At 47.7% G+C, this 18199-nt stretch overlaps 3 protein-coding genes across 3 annotated transcripts in view; 2 read left to right on the top strand and 1 right to left on the bottom strand.

The window, feature by feature from the left end:
- LOC147025885 (uncharacterized) overlaps nucleotides 1-1422 on the top strand; it is a gene marked incomplete at its 5' end in the record, with an annotated part of 3768 nt that extends 2346 nt beyond the window's left edge. Inside the window, one exon of the mRNA XM_085883656.1 lies at nucleotides 1-1422. This exon is cut by the window's left edge and continues 1322 nt beyond it.
- LOC147025884 (uncharacterized) overlaps nucleotides 1-5774 on the top strand; it is a 63955-nt gene extending 58181 nt beyond the window's left edge. The window contains exon 6 of the mRNA XM_085883647.1: nucleotides 5311-5774. Coding sequence (XP_085739773.1) covers nucleotides 5311-5350 — 40 coding nt within the window. The 3' untranslated portion in view covers nucleotides 5351-5774. The remainder of the gene's footprint in view (nucleotides 1-5310) is intronic.
- Nucleotides 5775-8816: 3042 nt separating this feature from the next.
- On the bottom strand, nucleotides 8817-17404 carry LOC147025883 (uncharacterized). The gene is made up of 5 exons (XM_085883554.1): nucleotides 17161-17404; nucleotides 15908-16021; nucleotides 15280-15844; nucleotides 14715-14845; nucleotides 8817-9151 (listed from the first exon to the last, which is right to left on the bottom strand). The coding sequence occupies exons 1-5, from the start codon at nucleotides 17402-17404 to the stop codon at nucleotides 8817-8819; spliced, it is 1389 nt and encodes a 462-aa protein (XP_085739680.1).
- Between the last annotated feature and the right edge of the window lie 795 nt (nucleotides 17405-18199).

The raw sequence follows: 18199 nt of genomic DNA, 5'->3' as shown, positions 1-18199 counted from the left end.
ATGGCCACAACGACTGGATGAACAAACAGGAGAGGAAAGAGGACAGAAGGAAACATAGCAACCTGCAAATAGATAGAGAAAGGAAGGGGGGAGTAATTGAGGATAGAACAGATCATTTATGGGGATGTAGGTTAACCTGAGAAGGTGGTGTGCTACCGAGTTGAAGACCCGGAGGGAAGAGTGAGATTGAACAGACTGAGGAAGGAGATTCCACATGCGGGAGAATAAAAAAGGAACAAAGGAGTGGAGATGGACAGTGTAGATTTTTTGGAGTTTCACAAGGAGTGGGGTTGCTGAAAGAAGGCATGCAAAATGAAGAAACTGGGGATGGACAGATGGGATGCAAGAGCATAAGGGAAAACCCCTGAGGAGGAGGAGAAGGAGGAGATAGAAAACAGATAGGCCACCAAACTGTGTGCAATGAGAGAGCAATAAGCCCTGCACTTCTGCCTCTTTGTGGGTGATGCAGGTGATGTTCAGAGATTTGGATTCCACGGTCAACATCCAAACCTTATGGGAGACAATTACTCCATTGAGCTATTGACAAAGGCCTTGTAAGTTGTGAGAAGATAATATTTATCAAGGAAGGATTTGGCACGATAGAGGATGCCCAGTCTTACCTGGCCTTGGACACCATCTTTGATACAAGACCCGCCGAGCAGGAGAGGTCATGGTTGATAATGAGGCTTCGAAGTTCAAGAGACCAAACCGCTTGCAGCGGATGACCATGGAAATAGATAGGTGAGTTTGTTTAATGATTCTTGTAGTGCAACAAGGTGATACTGATCATGGCATTTGTCAGGATTGAAAGACATGTTCCAACTTTCATCCTCCCCACTTTCCAAACATCCCCCATTCTCCCAACTAATCTCTTTCTTATCTCAAAAAAAAAAAAAAAAAAAAAAAAAAAAAATATACCCAACAACAACAACAACAACAACAACAACAACAACAACAACACGCTCACCTTCTCCCGATTCTGCTACTTCTTCTTCCTCTTAACTTCCTCCTCGTCTTCCTCGATTTCTTTTTTTTTTTTTTACATTTCCATGACCTAATCTGTTGAACTCTCTCATACATTAATATTAACAACAAAAACGATCTTATGATGCTTCATCTTCCTCTCTCACACATGTGGTACTCTTTACTGTTTCACAATGCACTACTCTTCTGCTATTTCAACAGACTGCTTTCATTTCGACCTCTCCTTCATTCCTTGCCTAAAAAATCCAACTATTACAGCGCTTCTTCTCTCCATGCTCTGAATTCGCCTTCATTGCATCCATCAAGAATTGTGTTAAATCGCATCTCTGACCTAAAACTTTTAAAAACCACAGTTTGCCATGAATGCTCGCTTTCCATCAACCATTCTTTTTTTCCAACTTCAGTGCCAACTCACCCCCCTCACCCCTCACTCTCACTCTCAAAGCAACCATCCTACTCTTCTCCCTCCAAGCCTCCCTCTCACGTCTTTCAAAAATTCCCCGCTCACCTTTCTGCCACCTTTCATAGCCCTCACTCTTCCTTCTCTAAGTTGCCCGCCCTCTCATCCACCAACCTGCCTCCCTCCACTGCCCTCTCACCTCCATCACTTCACTCCACCTCCTCAAATACTCAACTGCCATCTTCCTTGTCTCTTGTCCCCCCTCTCTCCCAGCACCACAGAGCCTTTTCTCCTCCTCATTCGGCCCCCTCCCCTCGCTATTCTGCAATACCCACACTCCTTCAAGCAACCCTCCTTACCTCCCCCCTCGTCCCTCGTCCTACCCTCCCCCCGCCCCTCCACCTCCTGCACCCAAAGCCTCCTCCCCTACCTCTTCATTAAAAGTGTGGACCTCAAATATCCGGGGCCTTCGCTCAAACCTTTCAGATCTTTCCATGCAGGTTGCCACTGACAAACCAGACATTATCTGCCTAACAGAAACTTTCCTCTCCCAAGACGTGTCTGACTCCCAAGTATCTCTCCTGGTTACTCCCTCTTACGGTATGACAGACCTGAGCCTGGTGCTGGTGGAGGTAGTGCTGTCTTCATCAAAGACTCTATTCCTCACTCTCCCTGCACTGCTCTCACTCCCCCCACCCCCCAGAATACCTCTGGCTTCGGCTTCCCCTCCACTCCCACCTCATGTTTATATGTGTACTGTACCGTCCACCGAACAGTGATGACTCCATCTACACCTCACTCTCCGAAAACATGGACCATCTTCTATCTTCTCATCCAAACTCTCTCTTCCTCTTATGTGGCGACTTCAATTGTCATCACGCCAGTTGGCTAGGTGTGGGTACCTCTCTCACCTGCCATGGGACATCAGCAAAAGCTTTCTGTGACTCATTGGGACTGACTCAATCGGTCAACTTCCCGACCCGGATCTCAACCAATGGTACTCCATCTCTTCTGGATCTGATTTTGACAAATTTCCCTGACAATATCTGCTGCTCTTCCTTCGCTCCAATTGGTTCTTCTGACCACGTCCTTGTTAAAGTGGACATCTCTCTGGCTGTTATCAGAGAACCACCTCACCGCCGTCGAGTCTGGCATTTCACTCAAGCCGACTGGCAGGGTCTCCGAGCAGCCATCAAACTTACAGACTGGTCTCCTATCACTACTTTCTCAAACATCAACTCATCCTGGGAATTCTTTCAAAGAAACTTGCTCTCCCTCATGCACAGATTTATCCCCTCTCGTGTTCAGTTGTCTTACCCTTCCTCCCGCCCTTGGTTTACTGAAGCTTGTGGCGAGGCAGTTGTCCTGAAACAACTTGCCTTTGCCTCATGGAAAGCAAACCCAACTGAGGAGCAATCTCAGTTCTTTCCACAAAGCTCGGAACAAGTGTGTAGCTGCCCTCAGGAGAGCCAGAAAACAACATCTTTCTCATCTCAAGTCTGAACTCTCAAACCTCTCTCCCTCCTCAAAATCCTGGTGGCGTTTAATCAAATCTGTTTCTGGTGTATGTTCCCCCTCCATCCCCTCCCTTACCTCAAATGGCCGCACTGCTGATTCCACACGTGATAAAGCTGAATGTCTAAACTCGGTGTTTGCAGCTAAATCTTGTGTCCCAAACCCATCACTATCTCTACCCACTTTACCCAGTCGCACCCAACTGTCCCTGGACTCTATATCCTTTTCTCCTGACAAGGTGGAGAGCTTGCTTTCAAACCTCGAGTCAGATTCTGCAACCGGTCCAGACGGCATCAGCCCACGTGTCCTCAAAGCCTGCTCTTCTGCTCTTGCTCACCCTCTCTCTGTTCTATTCACCCTCTCATTTTCCCAAGGTCATCTGCCATCTGCTTGGAAATCTGCTAACATCACTGCCCTGCATAAAAAAGGTGCAAAAACAGATCCCTGTAACTATAGACCAATCAGCCTTCTCCCAATCATCAGCAAGGTTATGGAATCCATCATCGCTTCAGACATGAAATCCTTCCTCTTCTCCAATGGCTTGATTTCCAATCATCAATTTGGTTTCAGACCAGGTCACTCTACCCTAGATATGCTGCTACTGCTCTCCCATCAATGGATGGAGGTCCTCAATGCCAGACAGGAAATCCGAGCCGTATCCCTGGACATATCACGTGCTTTTGACACAGTCTGGCACCCTGCCCTACTCACCAAACTCTCTTCCCATGGTATTCAAGGCCATCTCCACTCATGGCTCGCAGACTTCCTCTCCTGTCGCAGTCAGCACGTGTGGCCCTAAATGGAGTTCTTTCATCCCCTCTTCCTGTGCAGGCTGGAGTTCCTCAAGGTAGCGTTCTGGGCCCTGTTCTTTTTCTGGTTTTCATCAATGATCTCTCGGACTCTCTGGAAAATCCTCTATTTCTCTTTGCCGATGACTCCACCCTCTGCCGTACCATCTGTCATCCCTCAGACCGGCAAGCAGCAGCTTCTTCGCTCACTGCAGATCTGGATAAAATCACAAACTGGTCCAACACGTGGAACATGTCTTTCAATCCAGACAAATCTCACACTCTCACTATGTCTCTTCGAAAGGACCGTTTACAAAACCCCCCATCCACTTTCTCAACAATCCTCTGGAAGAAGTCTTTTCTTTCAAGCTTCTGGGTCTCACTATCTGCCATGACCTTTCCTGGGAAAGTCACATTTCCAACCTTGCCTCAAAAGCCAGTCGCCGACTGCGAATCCTCCGTCGTGCAAAGTCCTTCCTCGGCCCTCTTGAGCTCCTGACCACTTACAAAGCTTTTGTCCGTAGCCTGATGGAGTACTGCTCTCCCCTCTGGGCTGGTGCTCCTGCCTCCCACCTTTCTCGACTTCACGCTGTCGAAACCAGGGCTTTTAAGATCATTGGCATCTCCCGCAATGAAGCTGAGTCTTTGGGCCTCTCACTCAATCACCGCAGGTTGGTCGGTGGTCTTTCTGTCTTCTACCGACTCCTCTCCAGCCTTGCCTCCCTGCTCTCTCTGTGATTTGTCCCAACCACATTTCCACAGGGCGCTCAAGGTCCGCCAACAACCCCCTTCTGGTAAAACTACCAAAATCACGAATCACTGCTCATCTTCACTCTTTCATTCCTCTTTTTTTTCCCGCCTTTGGAATAAACTTCCTCACTCTATTCTTTCCCATTCTTCCCTCCAGGCTTTCAAAACAGCTGTTCACCACCACCTCTTATCTTCCCCCATCCAAATCCTCGATCTTTTCTACCCCCGATAATCCACCCAAGCCCACTTCCTTCAATTCTCCTGCTTTCCTTCCTGAAAGTCCCTTTAATGTCCATCTTCCCCTCGCCATGTTCCCCGTCCCATCCCCATCCCTCTCCCTTCCACAGTTCACCTGTGTCTGTTCCCCAATGTTTTGTCCCTTCCACTCCCGCCCCTCTTGTCTCATGCCTCCTTGCTGTGAGTTGTGTGTTAGCTCTCATACGAGCCTCGACCAAGGTATAAAAAAAAAAAAAAAAAAAAAAAAAAAATTTTAGACCAGAATCTCATCATTTTGAGACCGGCACAGAGGGAAGCCGCTGCTGGTTGCCCGTCTGTGGGATGTGGAATCTTACGGTATAATGTGGAGTCATTTGTGAAGAGGAAAAGATTGTTTTCCAGAGCATCACAGATATCAGTGACGTATACTGATTACTAGGAATAGGACTGGACCCAAGATGCTGCCTTGGGACACTCCAGCCAGCCTCGACTGGCAGAGTGAGCTGTAAGAGGTCAATAGTTTTTCTCATTTGAATGTTGTTGTTGGAGTGATAAACCTGTGCTTGAGTGCATAGCATCAAAAGTCAAGGTCCATGGTTGCATGAAACATTGGATCCATTGCGCGCTCTGACACATGTGCTTGCTTTGTGCACACAGGAGCATCATTGCTGTCTTCCAGAGTGTGACGTCATCGTGAGTCGGATGCAGAGACAGAGTGGGGTTTCAAACTGACACTTTGTGCACTAAATGCCAAATAAACGTTTGGGATCATAAAGAAAAGGATTGCTTTTGATGATGTCATTGTATGAATAATTTGTGGCTGTGCAGCAAAAAAAATCTTCATTGGATAATTTATTTTCCACTGCAATTTGCATATCTTCAATTTGGGGTGATGGGGTTTGTAAAGTTTTAATTAGTGCTTTCACCAATCTTCTATTTCATCCTCTTGGGGACGTTTGGCTTTTTACTTTCGAATGTCCTTGACGGATTGACGTCATAATTGCAGGAAATATTTCTCAGACTTGCGACTCACACATGCACTAATGTTGGGATTTTTTTCTTTTTAAAAGAAAATCCACAATCTAAAATGTCCTTAATAACAATAAAGAGTTAAAGCAGAACATCAGCGTTGTCTGTTTAACACATTCTTACGGACTGATGTGATCTGTCCAACATATTTCCCGCACCTTCCAATGGTTGACTTTTTGCCAGCACAATGGAAGCCGGTAAACGGATGCAGCGCCCTCTGATGTCAGCCAGGGAAAGTTTTGGGTCCAAGACTCAAGAACCAGCTGGCCAGTCGTGATGTTCAAGGTTATTTTGGCAGGAATTTATATAATTTGTTTCGGGTGTTGACGATAACTTGCATACTCTTCGCGAAAGACACCGTGGAATATGGAACTTCCACAAGCTCATGTCAGCACACGCGACTCCAGGCTAAACGTCCATCCGATTGAAGGCGTACTTTGTGATGCGACACTCTCACTACATATACACGTACATCTCAGTTTATAACTACTGTAGAACGGCACTCGGGAGAGCGCATACCTCCGCCAGGCTGAACAGTTTACATTTTGTATCCCACTGATAGGCTGGATCTGCATTGGCGGTTTCTCTCTGAGGGGGTTGCTGGGAGACTGTGTGCATCCTGAACATACTTAGGAGAGAGGAAGCACGGAGAGGGCGGAACATGCAAGACCAGAAATGAGTCAGAAGAAGATGGAGACCACCAACTTGTTGGCGATGGCGAAATGATAAGCTCATAGACTCAGCTTCATCGTGAGAGATTCCAATGATCTTGAAAACCTTCGTTTCCATGGCTTCAAGTTGAGCCAAATGTGAGTCAAGGAAGCCAGCACAGATGGGAAAGCAGCACTACATTAAGCTGTGGATGAAAGCCCTGTAGGTGGATAGGAGCTCAGGTGTGCCAAGGAAGGACTATGCACGACGGAGGATGTCAAGTCTGATTTTGGAGGCCAGCTTTGAAATGTGGCTTGCCCAAGAGAGATCATGGCTGAGAGTGAGACCCAAGAGTTTCAGTGACTGAACCTCTTCAAGAGGGTTGTTGAAAAAGTATATGGGTTTGTGGTACAGTCCTTGGGGGTGGTGGGGCGGAGAGGCGGAGAGAGATAGGTGTTTGACCAATTTGTGATTTTTGTCAAGGTCTAAAGAGAGGAAAGAGGCTGCTGTCTGTCAGAAGGATGAGGGATGAGGGATGTCACTGCAGAGAGTGGAGTCATCAGCAAAGAGATAATGAGGATTTTCCCAAGAGTCAGTGAGATTGTTGATGATGATTAGGAATACGATGGGGCTGAGAACACTACATTGGGGGTAGTCCAGCCTTGGCAAGGAGAGGAGAAGAAAGGGTTCCGTTGAGAGCCCAATGTTGGCTAAGATAGTGGAGGAAGTCTCTGTCTGCGATATGTCCCCCCCCCCCCATATTTCCGCAGGGTGCTCAAGGTCCGCCAGCAACCCCCTTCTGGTTAAACTACCAAGGTCAAGAATCACTGCTCACTTTTACTCTTTCATTCCGCTTTTTTCCTGCCTTTGGAAAAACTCCCACACTCTCTTCAATAGCACTCTTTCCCTCCGGGTCTTCAAGATAGCTGTTCACCACCATCTCTTATCTTCCCCCATCCAAAACCACGATCTTTTCTACCCTTGCTAATCCACCCCAAACACACCTCTTTCAAATTCCCTGCTTTCCTTTCTGAAAGTCCCTGTCGCGTAAGGAGCTGAAAGTCCCTGTAGCGTCCGTCTTGTTTACCCTGTTATCCCACCCCAACCCTCTCCCTTCCACAGTTCTCCTCTTGTCTCTGCTCCAGACTTTTTTCCTTCCCTCTCCCGCCCCTCTTCACTCCTGCTCCCCTTGTTGTGTGTTAACTCTCATATGAGACTCGACAGTGGAAACACATAAAAAAAAAATCCGAACCTGAACCAAAATCTAATTGGCTTGTTCTGCTCACCTATCCAACTCATCCGCTAAGTTTTATCATAATCCGTCTACAACTTTTTGAGATATCATGCTATATATCGCTTTTGGCTCCATCTCTCAATAGTGAAGACTCACTTAAAAAACTTCCTGTATCCAGTTCCAGATCTTCACCAAAATGGAATCATTTCATCCTCATCACACACCCAACATCTCCATCAGATTTTGTCTGAATCCGTCCACAACTTTTTGAGATATCCTCTTCACAGACAGACAGAGACAGGGGTGATAACATCACTCCGTTAGACAAACAGACAGACAGACAGACAGACAGACAGACAGGGGTGAAAACATAACTCCATCCACCTTTGGTGGTGGAGGTAATCAGTTTGGGAATCTAACCCAGGCAAAACAGCTCAAAGATAAATATACTACCTCTGAACTATCCTGTTGTACTATTTGATTCTGACAGTAAGTATAATGAAGGTAACAACACATTATAACATGATTAAATAATTAATTAACACAATACATTGTATAATTATTACAAACTAGTTGAAGTACCTAGCGTTGCCTGGGGAAATTCGATGCAATATGTATTGAAATATTTCCTGCATGACAAATTGGGTGATGTTGGCTTAATGGTTTTATATGAATTACCAATCTTGGGCGTTGCAAAATGGGCTTGGACTTGTGTCGAAATGTTTCACCTTCTAAGGTTGTCCAACATGCTGCCATGGAGGCTGCTTGTCTTGCACGTTGATCCTCAACCCGAGCATGTGTCTGCTCTGTCGTCTCAGCTGACCTGGAGGCTGCTTCTCTTGCACATTGATCCTTAACCCGATTCTGTTTGCTCTATAGTGTCAGCTGACCTGAAAGCTACTTATGTTGCACATTGATCCTCAACCAAAGCCTGTGCCTGCTCTGTTGTCTCAGCTGATCTGGAGGCTGTTTATCTTGCACGTTGATCCTCAACCCGAGCATGTGTCTGCTCTGTCGTCTCAGCTGACCTGGAGGCTGCTTCTCTTGCACATTGATCCTTAACCCGATTCTGTCTGCTCTGTAGTGTCAGCTGACCTGAAAGCTGCTTATGTTGCACATTGATCCTCAACCCAAGCTTGTGCCTGCTTTCTTGTCTCAGCTGATCTGGAGGCTACTTGTGTTGCACGTTGATCCTCAACCCGAGCCTGCATCTGCGCTGTAGTCCCAGCTGATCTGGAGGCTGCTTCTCTTACACATTGATCCTCAAGCCGAGCCTGTGCCTGCTCTGTCGTCTCAGCTGAGCTGGAAGCTGCTTGTCTTGCGCGTTGATCCTCAAGCCGAGCCTGCGTCTGCTCTGTCGTCTCAGCTGACCTGGAGGCTGCTTCTTTTGCAAATTAATCCTCAAGCCGAGCCTGTGTCTGCTCCTGAGTTCCAAGTGACTTGTGGCCTGCCATTCTCTTTGCATCTTATTGGTTTCTGTCCACCAGGAGTTTTTATGGTGACATGTGGCAGTATTTATAATGCAGTAATGTCGGATGCCGCAGATGCCACAGACAAACAGAAGAGTTCCCTTGTAAGTTGACTCTAAATCAGAATCGAAAATATATTGGGAGCTCAGTCAGATCACTTTCGTGCAAAGTTCGTTTTCTTGACCAAGGACTGCAATCTATACCAGTGTGCGTGTGTGTGTGTGTGTGAGAGTGTGTGTGTGTGTGTGTGTGTGTGTGTGTGTGTGTGTGTGTGTGTGTGTGTGTGTGTGTGTGTGTGTGTGTGTGTGTGTCAGTGTGTCTCCTCCATAACTCATAAAGCATAAAACCTAACAGCCTGAAACTTAGCATGCAAACTAAGAAAACTCCAAGGAAGTGCAATTGTGAAAATTGGGTGTTTGGGTTAATTATAACACCCCTTTTGAAGATAATTAACGGCATTATTTAATTACATCCTTCATCAGGCGACCACCTCACTCTCTGGGTCTTAAGATGTTTCCTGTGTAACCTCGCTGCGGTCTGAAGCCACCATGTTTTTTTGGCCTGCTCAACCATGCCTTGACTTGGAACAGGCCGCAACGATTTCTGAACGATAAAGTTTTGTTTTCACTTTCCTCACTCATATTATCGAATGCCTGTTCATCATTGCTACGAATCACTGTATACATCGCTTTTGTAAGTACTATAGTTTTCAATTTAGGAGATTGGAGTGATTACATGCATTATATGATACGATTTCCCACGATCTACTCTCTCACGGACTATTTAAACTATACCATCGAAATATTATTTCGGTTTTGACGATCGGATATCGTCCGGATTAAATATGTGTCGAAATCTGTTATGAAATCTGATAATTTAAAGAAATAATGAGTCTCATAACTAAGCTGATATACATATTTACTTTAAGCAGGCAAGGCAATGTTCCCTCCTTCATACATAGACAAAAAATGTGAAATTTCCACAAAGCATTAAACTTATCTTTTTCTTCTGTTTGGAGGATTATATTGAGTGAACAAAACAATTTAGGAACGTAACAAAATTAACCAGCTTCATTTAGCGAAATGATTGAATGCATTCACTGCTCGACCTCACGCCCCGTCCCCCGAAGGGACTGCCTATCCATAGCGTCTGCCAGATCTATGTCTATATATCTGGAGGTTTCGCGAGGTTCTCTACAGGGAATCAAAGCAAATCTGGTAAAAAAAAAAAAAAACCAGACATTTTAAAAACAAGTTATAATGTTTGCATATAATAGACCACGAACCGATGCACCACGTGACATGTGCACAGACGAGCAGGCATCATGGCAAATTATCTGCAATGTTTATTTCACGGGCAAATGAACTTTGCAATGTCTCCAGAGTTGTTCTGCATTAAGCTCCAACTCTTTTGTGGATAATGTCATTTTATTTCATTAACTGCTGTGTACGCGTTGAAGATGGGCTTCAAAGTTAAAGAGATCCTTTGTGGTATGCAGCGACAGCCTGGCCACCCGTTCCTTATGGACCATTAAATCGGAGTGCTTGCATGAGTGCTTAAGCCACTTGCCGAGTGCCTATTGTCGACAGCGGTACCGCGCTACATCGTTCTGAGCGAAACGTTCACTCTCTGCGGATGCTTTTGCCATGCCACGTCATTCAGAGTGAGTGGTTCGTGCTCCGTCACCCTGAGCAAGTTGTGAAATAACACCCAATTTCTGAGCTGTTTGCCATATTAATGTTTTCTAATTTACCGAGCCAAATTTTTTTTCTACCCGTCACACTTGCAGCTGTTTATAAAGAATAATGTTTGTGAACATATCCCAGAAACTTCTTTATAAATGCAACGTTGTTTTTCGGTGAAAGCTACTCATGATTTCTGGGTTGTACAGAGTAAGTACTGTAGTGGGTAATCACACTGACTCCAACCTGCCGATTCCCGAAAAATTGCTGATATCGGACAGCACGTGTGTGTGTGTGTCATTCTTAAAGCATAACATTCTTTCTGCTAACTCCCTTATCTCTCTATCTCTATCTCTATCTCTATCTCTATCTCTATCTCTATCTCTATCTCTATCTCTATCTCTATCTCTATCTCTATCTCTATCTCTATCTCTATCTCTATCTCTATCTCTATCTCTATCTCTATCTCTATCTCTCTCTCTATCTCTATCTCTATCTCTCTCTCTATCTCTATCTCTCTCTCTATCTCTCTCTCTATCTCTCTCTCTCTCTCTCTCTCTCTCTCTCTCTCTCTCTCTCTCTCTCTCTCTCTCTCTCTCTCTCTCTCTCTCTCTCTCTCTCTCATCCAGACATTGGCTATGTCTGGACAGTGTTTGTCTCTGGACGTGTCTTGGTAGTGTTTATGTCCGGACGGGAGTTTGTCTCCAGATATGTCCAAGCCGTGTTTGTTGCCGGCCAGCTTGGCTCCAAACGTGTCCGAGTGGTGTTTGTCTCCGGACACATCCGAGTGGTGTTTGTCTCCGGACGCATCTGGGTGGTGTTTGTCTCCGGATGCATCTGGGCTGTGCTTGTCTCCGGACGCATCTGGGCTGTGCTTGTCTCCGGACGCATCTGGGCTGTGCTTGTCTCCGGACGCATCCCGGCAGTGTTTGTCTCTGGACTCATCTGGGCTGTGCTTGTCTCCAGACGCATCCTGGCGGTGTTTGTCTCCGGACGCATCTGGGCTGTGCTTGTCTCTGGAGGCATCCCGGCTGTGCTTGTCTCTGGAGGCATCCCGGCGGTGTTTGTCTACGGACGTGTCCAGGTGGTGTTTGTCTCCGGATGCGTCCAGGCGGTGTTTGTCTCCGGACGCATCTGGGCTGTGCTTGTCTCCGGACGCATTTGGGCTGTGCTTGTCTCCGGACGCATCCCGGCAGTGTTTGTCTACGGACTCATCTGGGCTGTGCTTGTCTCCGGACGCATCTGGGTGGTGTTTGTCTCTGGACGCATCTGGGTGGTGTTTGTCTCCGGATGCATCTGGGCTGTGCTTGTCTCCGGACGCATCTGGGCTGTGCTTGTCTCCGGACGCATCTGGGCTGTGCTTGTCTCCGGACGCATCCCGGCTGTGCTTGTCTCCGGACGCATCCCGGCTGTGCTTGTCTCCGGACGCATCCCGGTAGTGTTTGTCTCTGGACTCATCTGGGCTGTGCTTGTCTCCAGACGCATCCTGGCGGTGTTTGTCTCCGGACGCATCTGGGCTGTGCTTGTCTCTGGAGGCATCCCGGCTGTGCTTGTCTCTGGAGGCATCCCGGCGGTGTTTGTCTACGGACGCGTCCAGGTGGTGTTTGTCTCCGGATGCGTCCAGGCGGTGTTTGGCTCCAGACACTTGGCTCAGGACACGTCCGGGCAGTATTTATGTCTGGACAGGAGTTTGTGACCGGACGGGAGTTTGTCTTCGGGTCATGTTTATCGTATGAGCAGTAAAAAATGGATTTCAGACATTATTTTGTTTCTTTCTTCATTGTTTTTCTCTGCAGAATTCTTTGGATGAGACAATATAAATCATAATTAATGCTCCACCGCACGTCTGCCTTCCCTTCCTCTCACCTCACACTGTCTTCCCTTCCCCCACCCCTCCTCACTCCCCTTCTCTCATCTTTCCTTTCCCCTCCACCTCTTCACTCTCTCTGCTCTATCTCCCCCACACCACTCTCCCTTTTCTCCTTCTTCTCTTTAGTATTACCGTCAGCGAAGTGATGGGTGTTATTTGCTCATCTCATGTAAAACCATGTGACCTATCAATTAGAAAATAACAAAAGGCACCAGTTCACCACTTGCTTGATATGTGTACCAAATTTCGTAAATATATCTTGAGGGGATTTGTAGTTAAGCTCCGGAAACGAAATGTGACGGACGGACGGACGGACGGACGGAACCCATTTCTATATCCCCCGCCAACTTCGTTGGTTGGCGGGGGATAATAAATAAATTCAAATCAGTAATTAACATAGCATCAGTAGTTGAACCTGTGTAATTTCCATGCAACAGACCATGTAATTTACCTGTCGTCAGACTTCGAAAAAAATCACAAGATGGTCAAACACTTGCAATATGTCTTTCAATCCTGAGAAATCACACTCTCACGATCTCTATCCAAAAGGACTGTCTGGCAAATCCTCCTATCTACTCTCTTCACAATCCTCTCGAGGAAGTTCAGTCATTCAAACTCCTGAGTCTCACTGTCAGCCATGATCTTTCTTGGGCAAACCACATTTCAACGTTGGCCTCCAAAGCCAGCTGCTGACTGGTCATCCTCCGTCGTACAAAGTCCTTCCTCTACACACCTGAACTCATATCCACCGACAAGGCCTTCATCTGCAACTTTATGGAATACTGCTCTCCCCTTTGGCCTGGCTCCTCTGGCTCGTATCTTGCTCAGCTTGACCCTGTGGAAACCAAGGCCTTCAAGATCATTGGAATCTCCCACGATGAAGCTGAGTGTATGGGTCTCTCAATTAGCTATCACAGACAGGTTGGTGATCTCTCTGTCTTATACCACCTCCTTTCTGGTCTTGCACCCTCTGCTCTTTCTGTGCTCTGCCCCCCCCCCAAGGTTTCTGGAGGACTCATACGGTTCACCGTCAACCCCTTTGTGGTGAAATTACCTAAATCCAGGTTCACTGCTCACCTCCACTCATTTGTTCCTCTTTTTTCCCCACCTGTGGAATCAACTTCCACATCCTCTTTAATATCAGTTTTCCCTCCGGGTCTTCAACACAGCTGTTCACCGCAATCTCAGATCATCTTCAATCGTAAATCATGATCTTTTCTACCCTCATTAACCCCACCCCAATCCCTCCTTCCAATTTTCCAATTTTCCCAGCTTGGAGTTTCTTTCTGTATCCATCTTGTCCATCCCATACATGCGTTTGTTTCCGTCCTGTTTTTGTCTGTTACTTCCTTGATCCACTCAGTGTACTAGCTCTTCCATTAGCCCTGACTGGGTGTACAAAAACAAATAGTGATTAAAATGACCTTTCTATAAAAGTTCACAGCTTTAGAAAATTTTCGTGTAAATATGGTAAAGGTTATAAAATAAGAGGCAGAGGACTTCGAGGTGGGTGTTAGTATTGCCCAGCAACCAGTTCGACTGCAAGCTCCATTGTCTTGGGTCACGTGACCCACAGTGAGCAGAGTGACACTGCACCAGGTTGGGTCACGTGACCCACAGTGAGCAGAGTGACACTGCACCAGGTTGGGTCACGTGACCCACAGTGAGCAGAGTGACAGTGCACCAGCCGACCCTTATTCCTGGATATTTTTGTTGATGGACCGTTTACGAGGGTTTTGCAATTCTTCCTGGAAACATGGTTCCGAGTTACATCAGTATGCAACATTTCAGATTTCTCGCCCATATAGAAAGTACTAAACATTGATGTGAGTGAGTGAATGTAAGAGAGTGAGTGGGTGAGTGTGGGTGAGTGGGTGGGTGAGTGAGTGTGAGTAAGTGGGTGAGTTGGTGGGTGAGTGTGTGTGAGTGGGTGGGTGGGTGAGTGGGTGGGTGAGTGTGTGTGAGTGAGGGTGAGTGGGTGAGTGGGTGTGAGTGGGTGGGTGAGTGGGTGTGAGTAAGTGGGTGAGTGTGTGGGTGAGTAGGTGAGAGTAAGTGGGTGAGTGGGTGTGAGTAAGTGGGTGAGTGGGTGGGTGAGTGAGTGAGTGTGAGTAAGTGGGTGAGTTGGTGGGTGAGTGTGGGTGAGTGGGTGGGTGGGTGGGTGAGTGTGTGTGAGTAAGTGGGTGAGTGGGTGGGTGAGTGAGGGTGAGTGGGTGAGTGGGTGTGAGTGGGTGTGTGAGTGGGTGGGTGAGTAGGTGTGAGTAAGTGGGTGAGTGGGTGTGAGTAAGTGGGTGAGTGGGTGTGAGTAAGTGGGTGAGTGGGTGTGAGTGAGTGTGGGTGTAAGTGGGTGTGAGTTAGTGTGAGTGGGTGTGAGTGGGTGGGTGAGTGGGTGTGAGTAAGTGGGTGAGTGGGTGGGTGAGTGAGTGTGAGAAAGTGGGTGAGTTAGTGGGTGGGTGAGTGGGTGTGAGCAAATGGGAAAGTGGGTGGGTGAGTTAGTGGGTGGGTGTGAGTAAGTGGGTGAGTGGGTGTGAGTTAGTGGGTGAGTTAGTGGGTGGGTGAGTGGATGTGAGCAAATGGGAAAGTGGGTGGGTGAGTTAGTGGATGAGTGGGTGAGTCGATGAGTGAGTGGGTGTGAGCAAATGGGAAAGTGGGTGGGTGAGTTAGTGGGTGAGTGGGTGTGAGTAAGTGGGTGAGTGGGTGGGTGAGTGAGTGGGTGGGTGAATGGGTGAGTGAGTGAGTGGGTGAGTGAGTGGGTGGGTGAGTGAGTAAGTGAGTGAGTGAGTGAATGGGTGGATGATGAGTGGGTGAGTGAGTAGGTGTGAATGAGTGAACGAGTGGGTGGGTGGGTGAGTGAGTAAGTAAGTGAGTGAGTGGGTGTGAGTGAGTGAGTGAGTGGGTGAATGGGTGAGATGGTGGGTGAGTGAGTGAGTGAGTGGGTGGGTGGGTGGGAGAGTGGGTGTATGAGTTGGTGGGTGAGTGAGATGGTGAGTGAGTGGGTGAGTAAGTGAGTGGGTGAATGGGCGGGTGAGTGGGTGACTGTGTGGGTGAGTAAGTGAGTGGGTGACTGTGTGGGTGATTGGGTGACTGTGTGGGTGAGTAAGTGAGTGAGTGGGTGAGTAAGTGAGTGGGTGAATGGGTGGGTGAGTGGGTGACTGTGTGGGTGAGTAAGTGAGTGGGTGAATGTGTGGGTGAGTAAGTGAGTGGGTGACTGTATAGGTGAGTAAGTAAGTGAGTGGGTGTGTGAGTGAGTGAGTGGGTGAGTAAGTGAGTGGGTGAATGGGTGGATGAGTGAGTGTGAGTGAGTGGGTGACTGAGTGGGTGAGTGAGTGAGTGGGTGACTGTGTGGGTGATTGGGTGACTGAGTGAGTGAGTGACTGAGTGGGTGAGTAAGTGAGTGGGTGACTGTGTGGGTGACTGTGGGTGACTGTGTGGGTGACTGTGTGGGTGAGTGGGTGACTGTGTGGGTGAGTAAGTGAGTGGGTGACTGTGTGGGTGAGTAAGTGAGTGCGTGACTGTGTGGATGAGTGGGTGACTGTGTGGGTGAGTGGGTGACTGTGTGGGTGAGTGGGTGAGCGAAAAGAGTTTTATATATTAAATTCTGTATGATTCATGTTCACAACACCCCCCATACTACCCTGTAATAATTGTATTAATTATCATTTGACAAAATTTATCTATCTTCAAGACTCGAAGCCACGTCCGTGCGGCCGGTTCATCGAGGCCATCGATGGTCCACCCATGACCACTGCAATTACATAACACTGCTCAACACAGGCTTTCCTTTGGAAGGAATTGTTTGAAATTCCCACAATGCCCGTTAGTTTTTGGAATCGTCTTTTCTTACTGAAAAGTCCAAGTTGTTGAGGACTCGTGAGAGCGTTTATCTCCGCGCAACGAGCCGGTCTGCAGCGGAAACACCTTTGATTTTGCACAAAAGCACCATCCTGTTTCCTGGAGCATCGCGAGGCCCGTCTGATGTATAAATTCAAAATACAAAAGTGCTCCTTTAAACGGTCCATCAAAGCGGATCACTCGTCCTGATAAGGGCCAGCCTCGCCGTGGATCAAACGACAAGCAGCGGACCCTTTGAAGTGGACAATTTGAGTATTTTGAGCAAAGCAGAGCTTCAAGGGAAGAGGACACAACACCGCCTGCGTCTCAGTTACTCTACTATCTCCTCTACACTCTTCCCTTCCTCTTCAAGGCTCCTCCTGCAGTCCCTTCCACATTCCCCTCCTCCCGACTCTGGGCTTCAAATATCGACCTGGTGTCAAGGGAGATGCAAGAAAACTGGGACCACTTTGCGAAAACTGGGACCACTTTGCGAAAACTGGGACCACTTTGCGAAAACTGGGACCACTTTGCGAAAACTGGGACCACTTGCGAAAACTGGGACCACTTGCGAAAACTGGGACCACTTGCGAAAACTGGGACCACTTGCGAAAACTGGGACCACCTACTCTTCGCGAAGGTCACCGTGGGGGTCTTTAACGTCCACCAACGAGTGCTGGCATAGAGGACACCCGGCTTAACGCCCATGCGAGGGACGGTGCACTTTCAGATACAACGTCTTACCTGTGAAGCACCACCCATTTGACAGCTCAATATAGAACCCAGATCGGTCACATAGCTCACAACAGGTAAGTACCTCTGTGCCATCCGATGGGACGAGAAAGGGAATTATTTGAGCGTGAACCTTCAGACGACTGGAATAACAACCTGCACGGTACAACCATTGTGTGCGTGCATTGGCGCACAGGTGGTCGCCAGGTGTCGCCCTATGCCCAGCAGCATGGCGCATTGGTACAAAATGATACATGACGCGTTAATGTCAGCCAACCCCACACCTGCCTCTGCGATGCTTTGCCCTGTGAACACCTGATCGTACTCGGGACTGCTCGCCTAAAATTTGTCCAGAAATAATACGTACTCCGCGATGCACCACCCCCTGCTGGCATTGCACCAGACTGTCGCTTTATCCGGATAGTACACCAGCTTGTGAGATGATATCCTTTACTGCTCACGTGTTCAGGTTAAGGTGCACCCTGGATGTCGTCATTCAGCGAGCTCTTCCCTGAGCCTCGACCTCCGTCCTGAATTAAATAAATAAATAAACACGTAAATTAATTCACTTAATCCATCACTTTCTTAAATCGGGGGGGGGGGGTTACACGTACCGTGTCGGCAGGGGGTGCGGCATTGTGGAGAACGTCACCCGTTCGACAGGTGGAAAATCGGGTGACGATGCATCGACGAGTATGCCATCCTTCACAGGGAAAATAAAGCCGGTCGTTGCATTTACTCGCACTCCGCTGGGCGTTTGCAATAGATTGCCGCTGTGCCTTTCGAAAGGAGTAGGCCACTGTTTGTCGGAGGTATGGCAAATTCGACATACCTGCCCGAATTGGCAGGGTATGACAACCTGCACCTGCAGCGATGAAGCAATCAGCAGCAGGTGGGTGCTGCACACTGTCACGCACACCATGACGATGATGATGACGATGACGATGACGATGATAATGATGATGATGACGATGACGATGATGATGATGGATGTAAAGTTGAATATGACGTCATCATGTGAGATAACTTGTCAACAGTACAGTGCATGTAA

This window comes from Eptatretus burgeri, chromosome 5, assembly GCF_056783735.1.
Source record: "Eptatretus burgeri isolate ZD-2024b chromosome 5, Ebu_testis_v1, whole genome shotgun sequence".
NCBI lineage: Eukaryota > Metazoa > Chordata > Myxini > Myxiniformes > Myxinidae > Eptatretus > Eptatretus burgeri.
The sequence above is the reverse complement of the archived record's forward strand: the minus strand, read 5'-3'. Positions and strand labels throughout refer to the sequence as shown.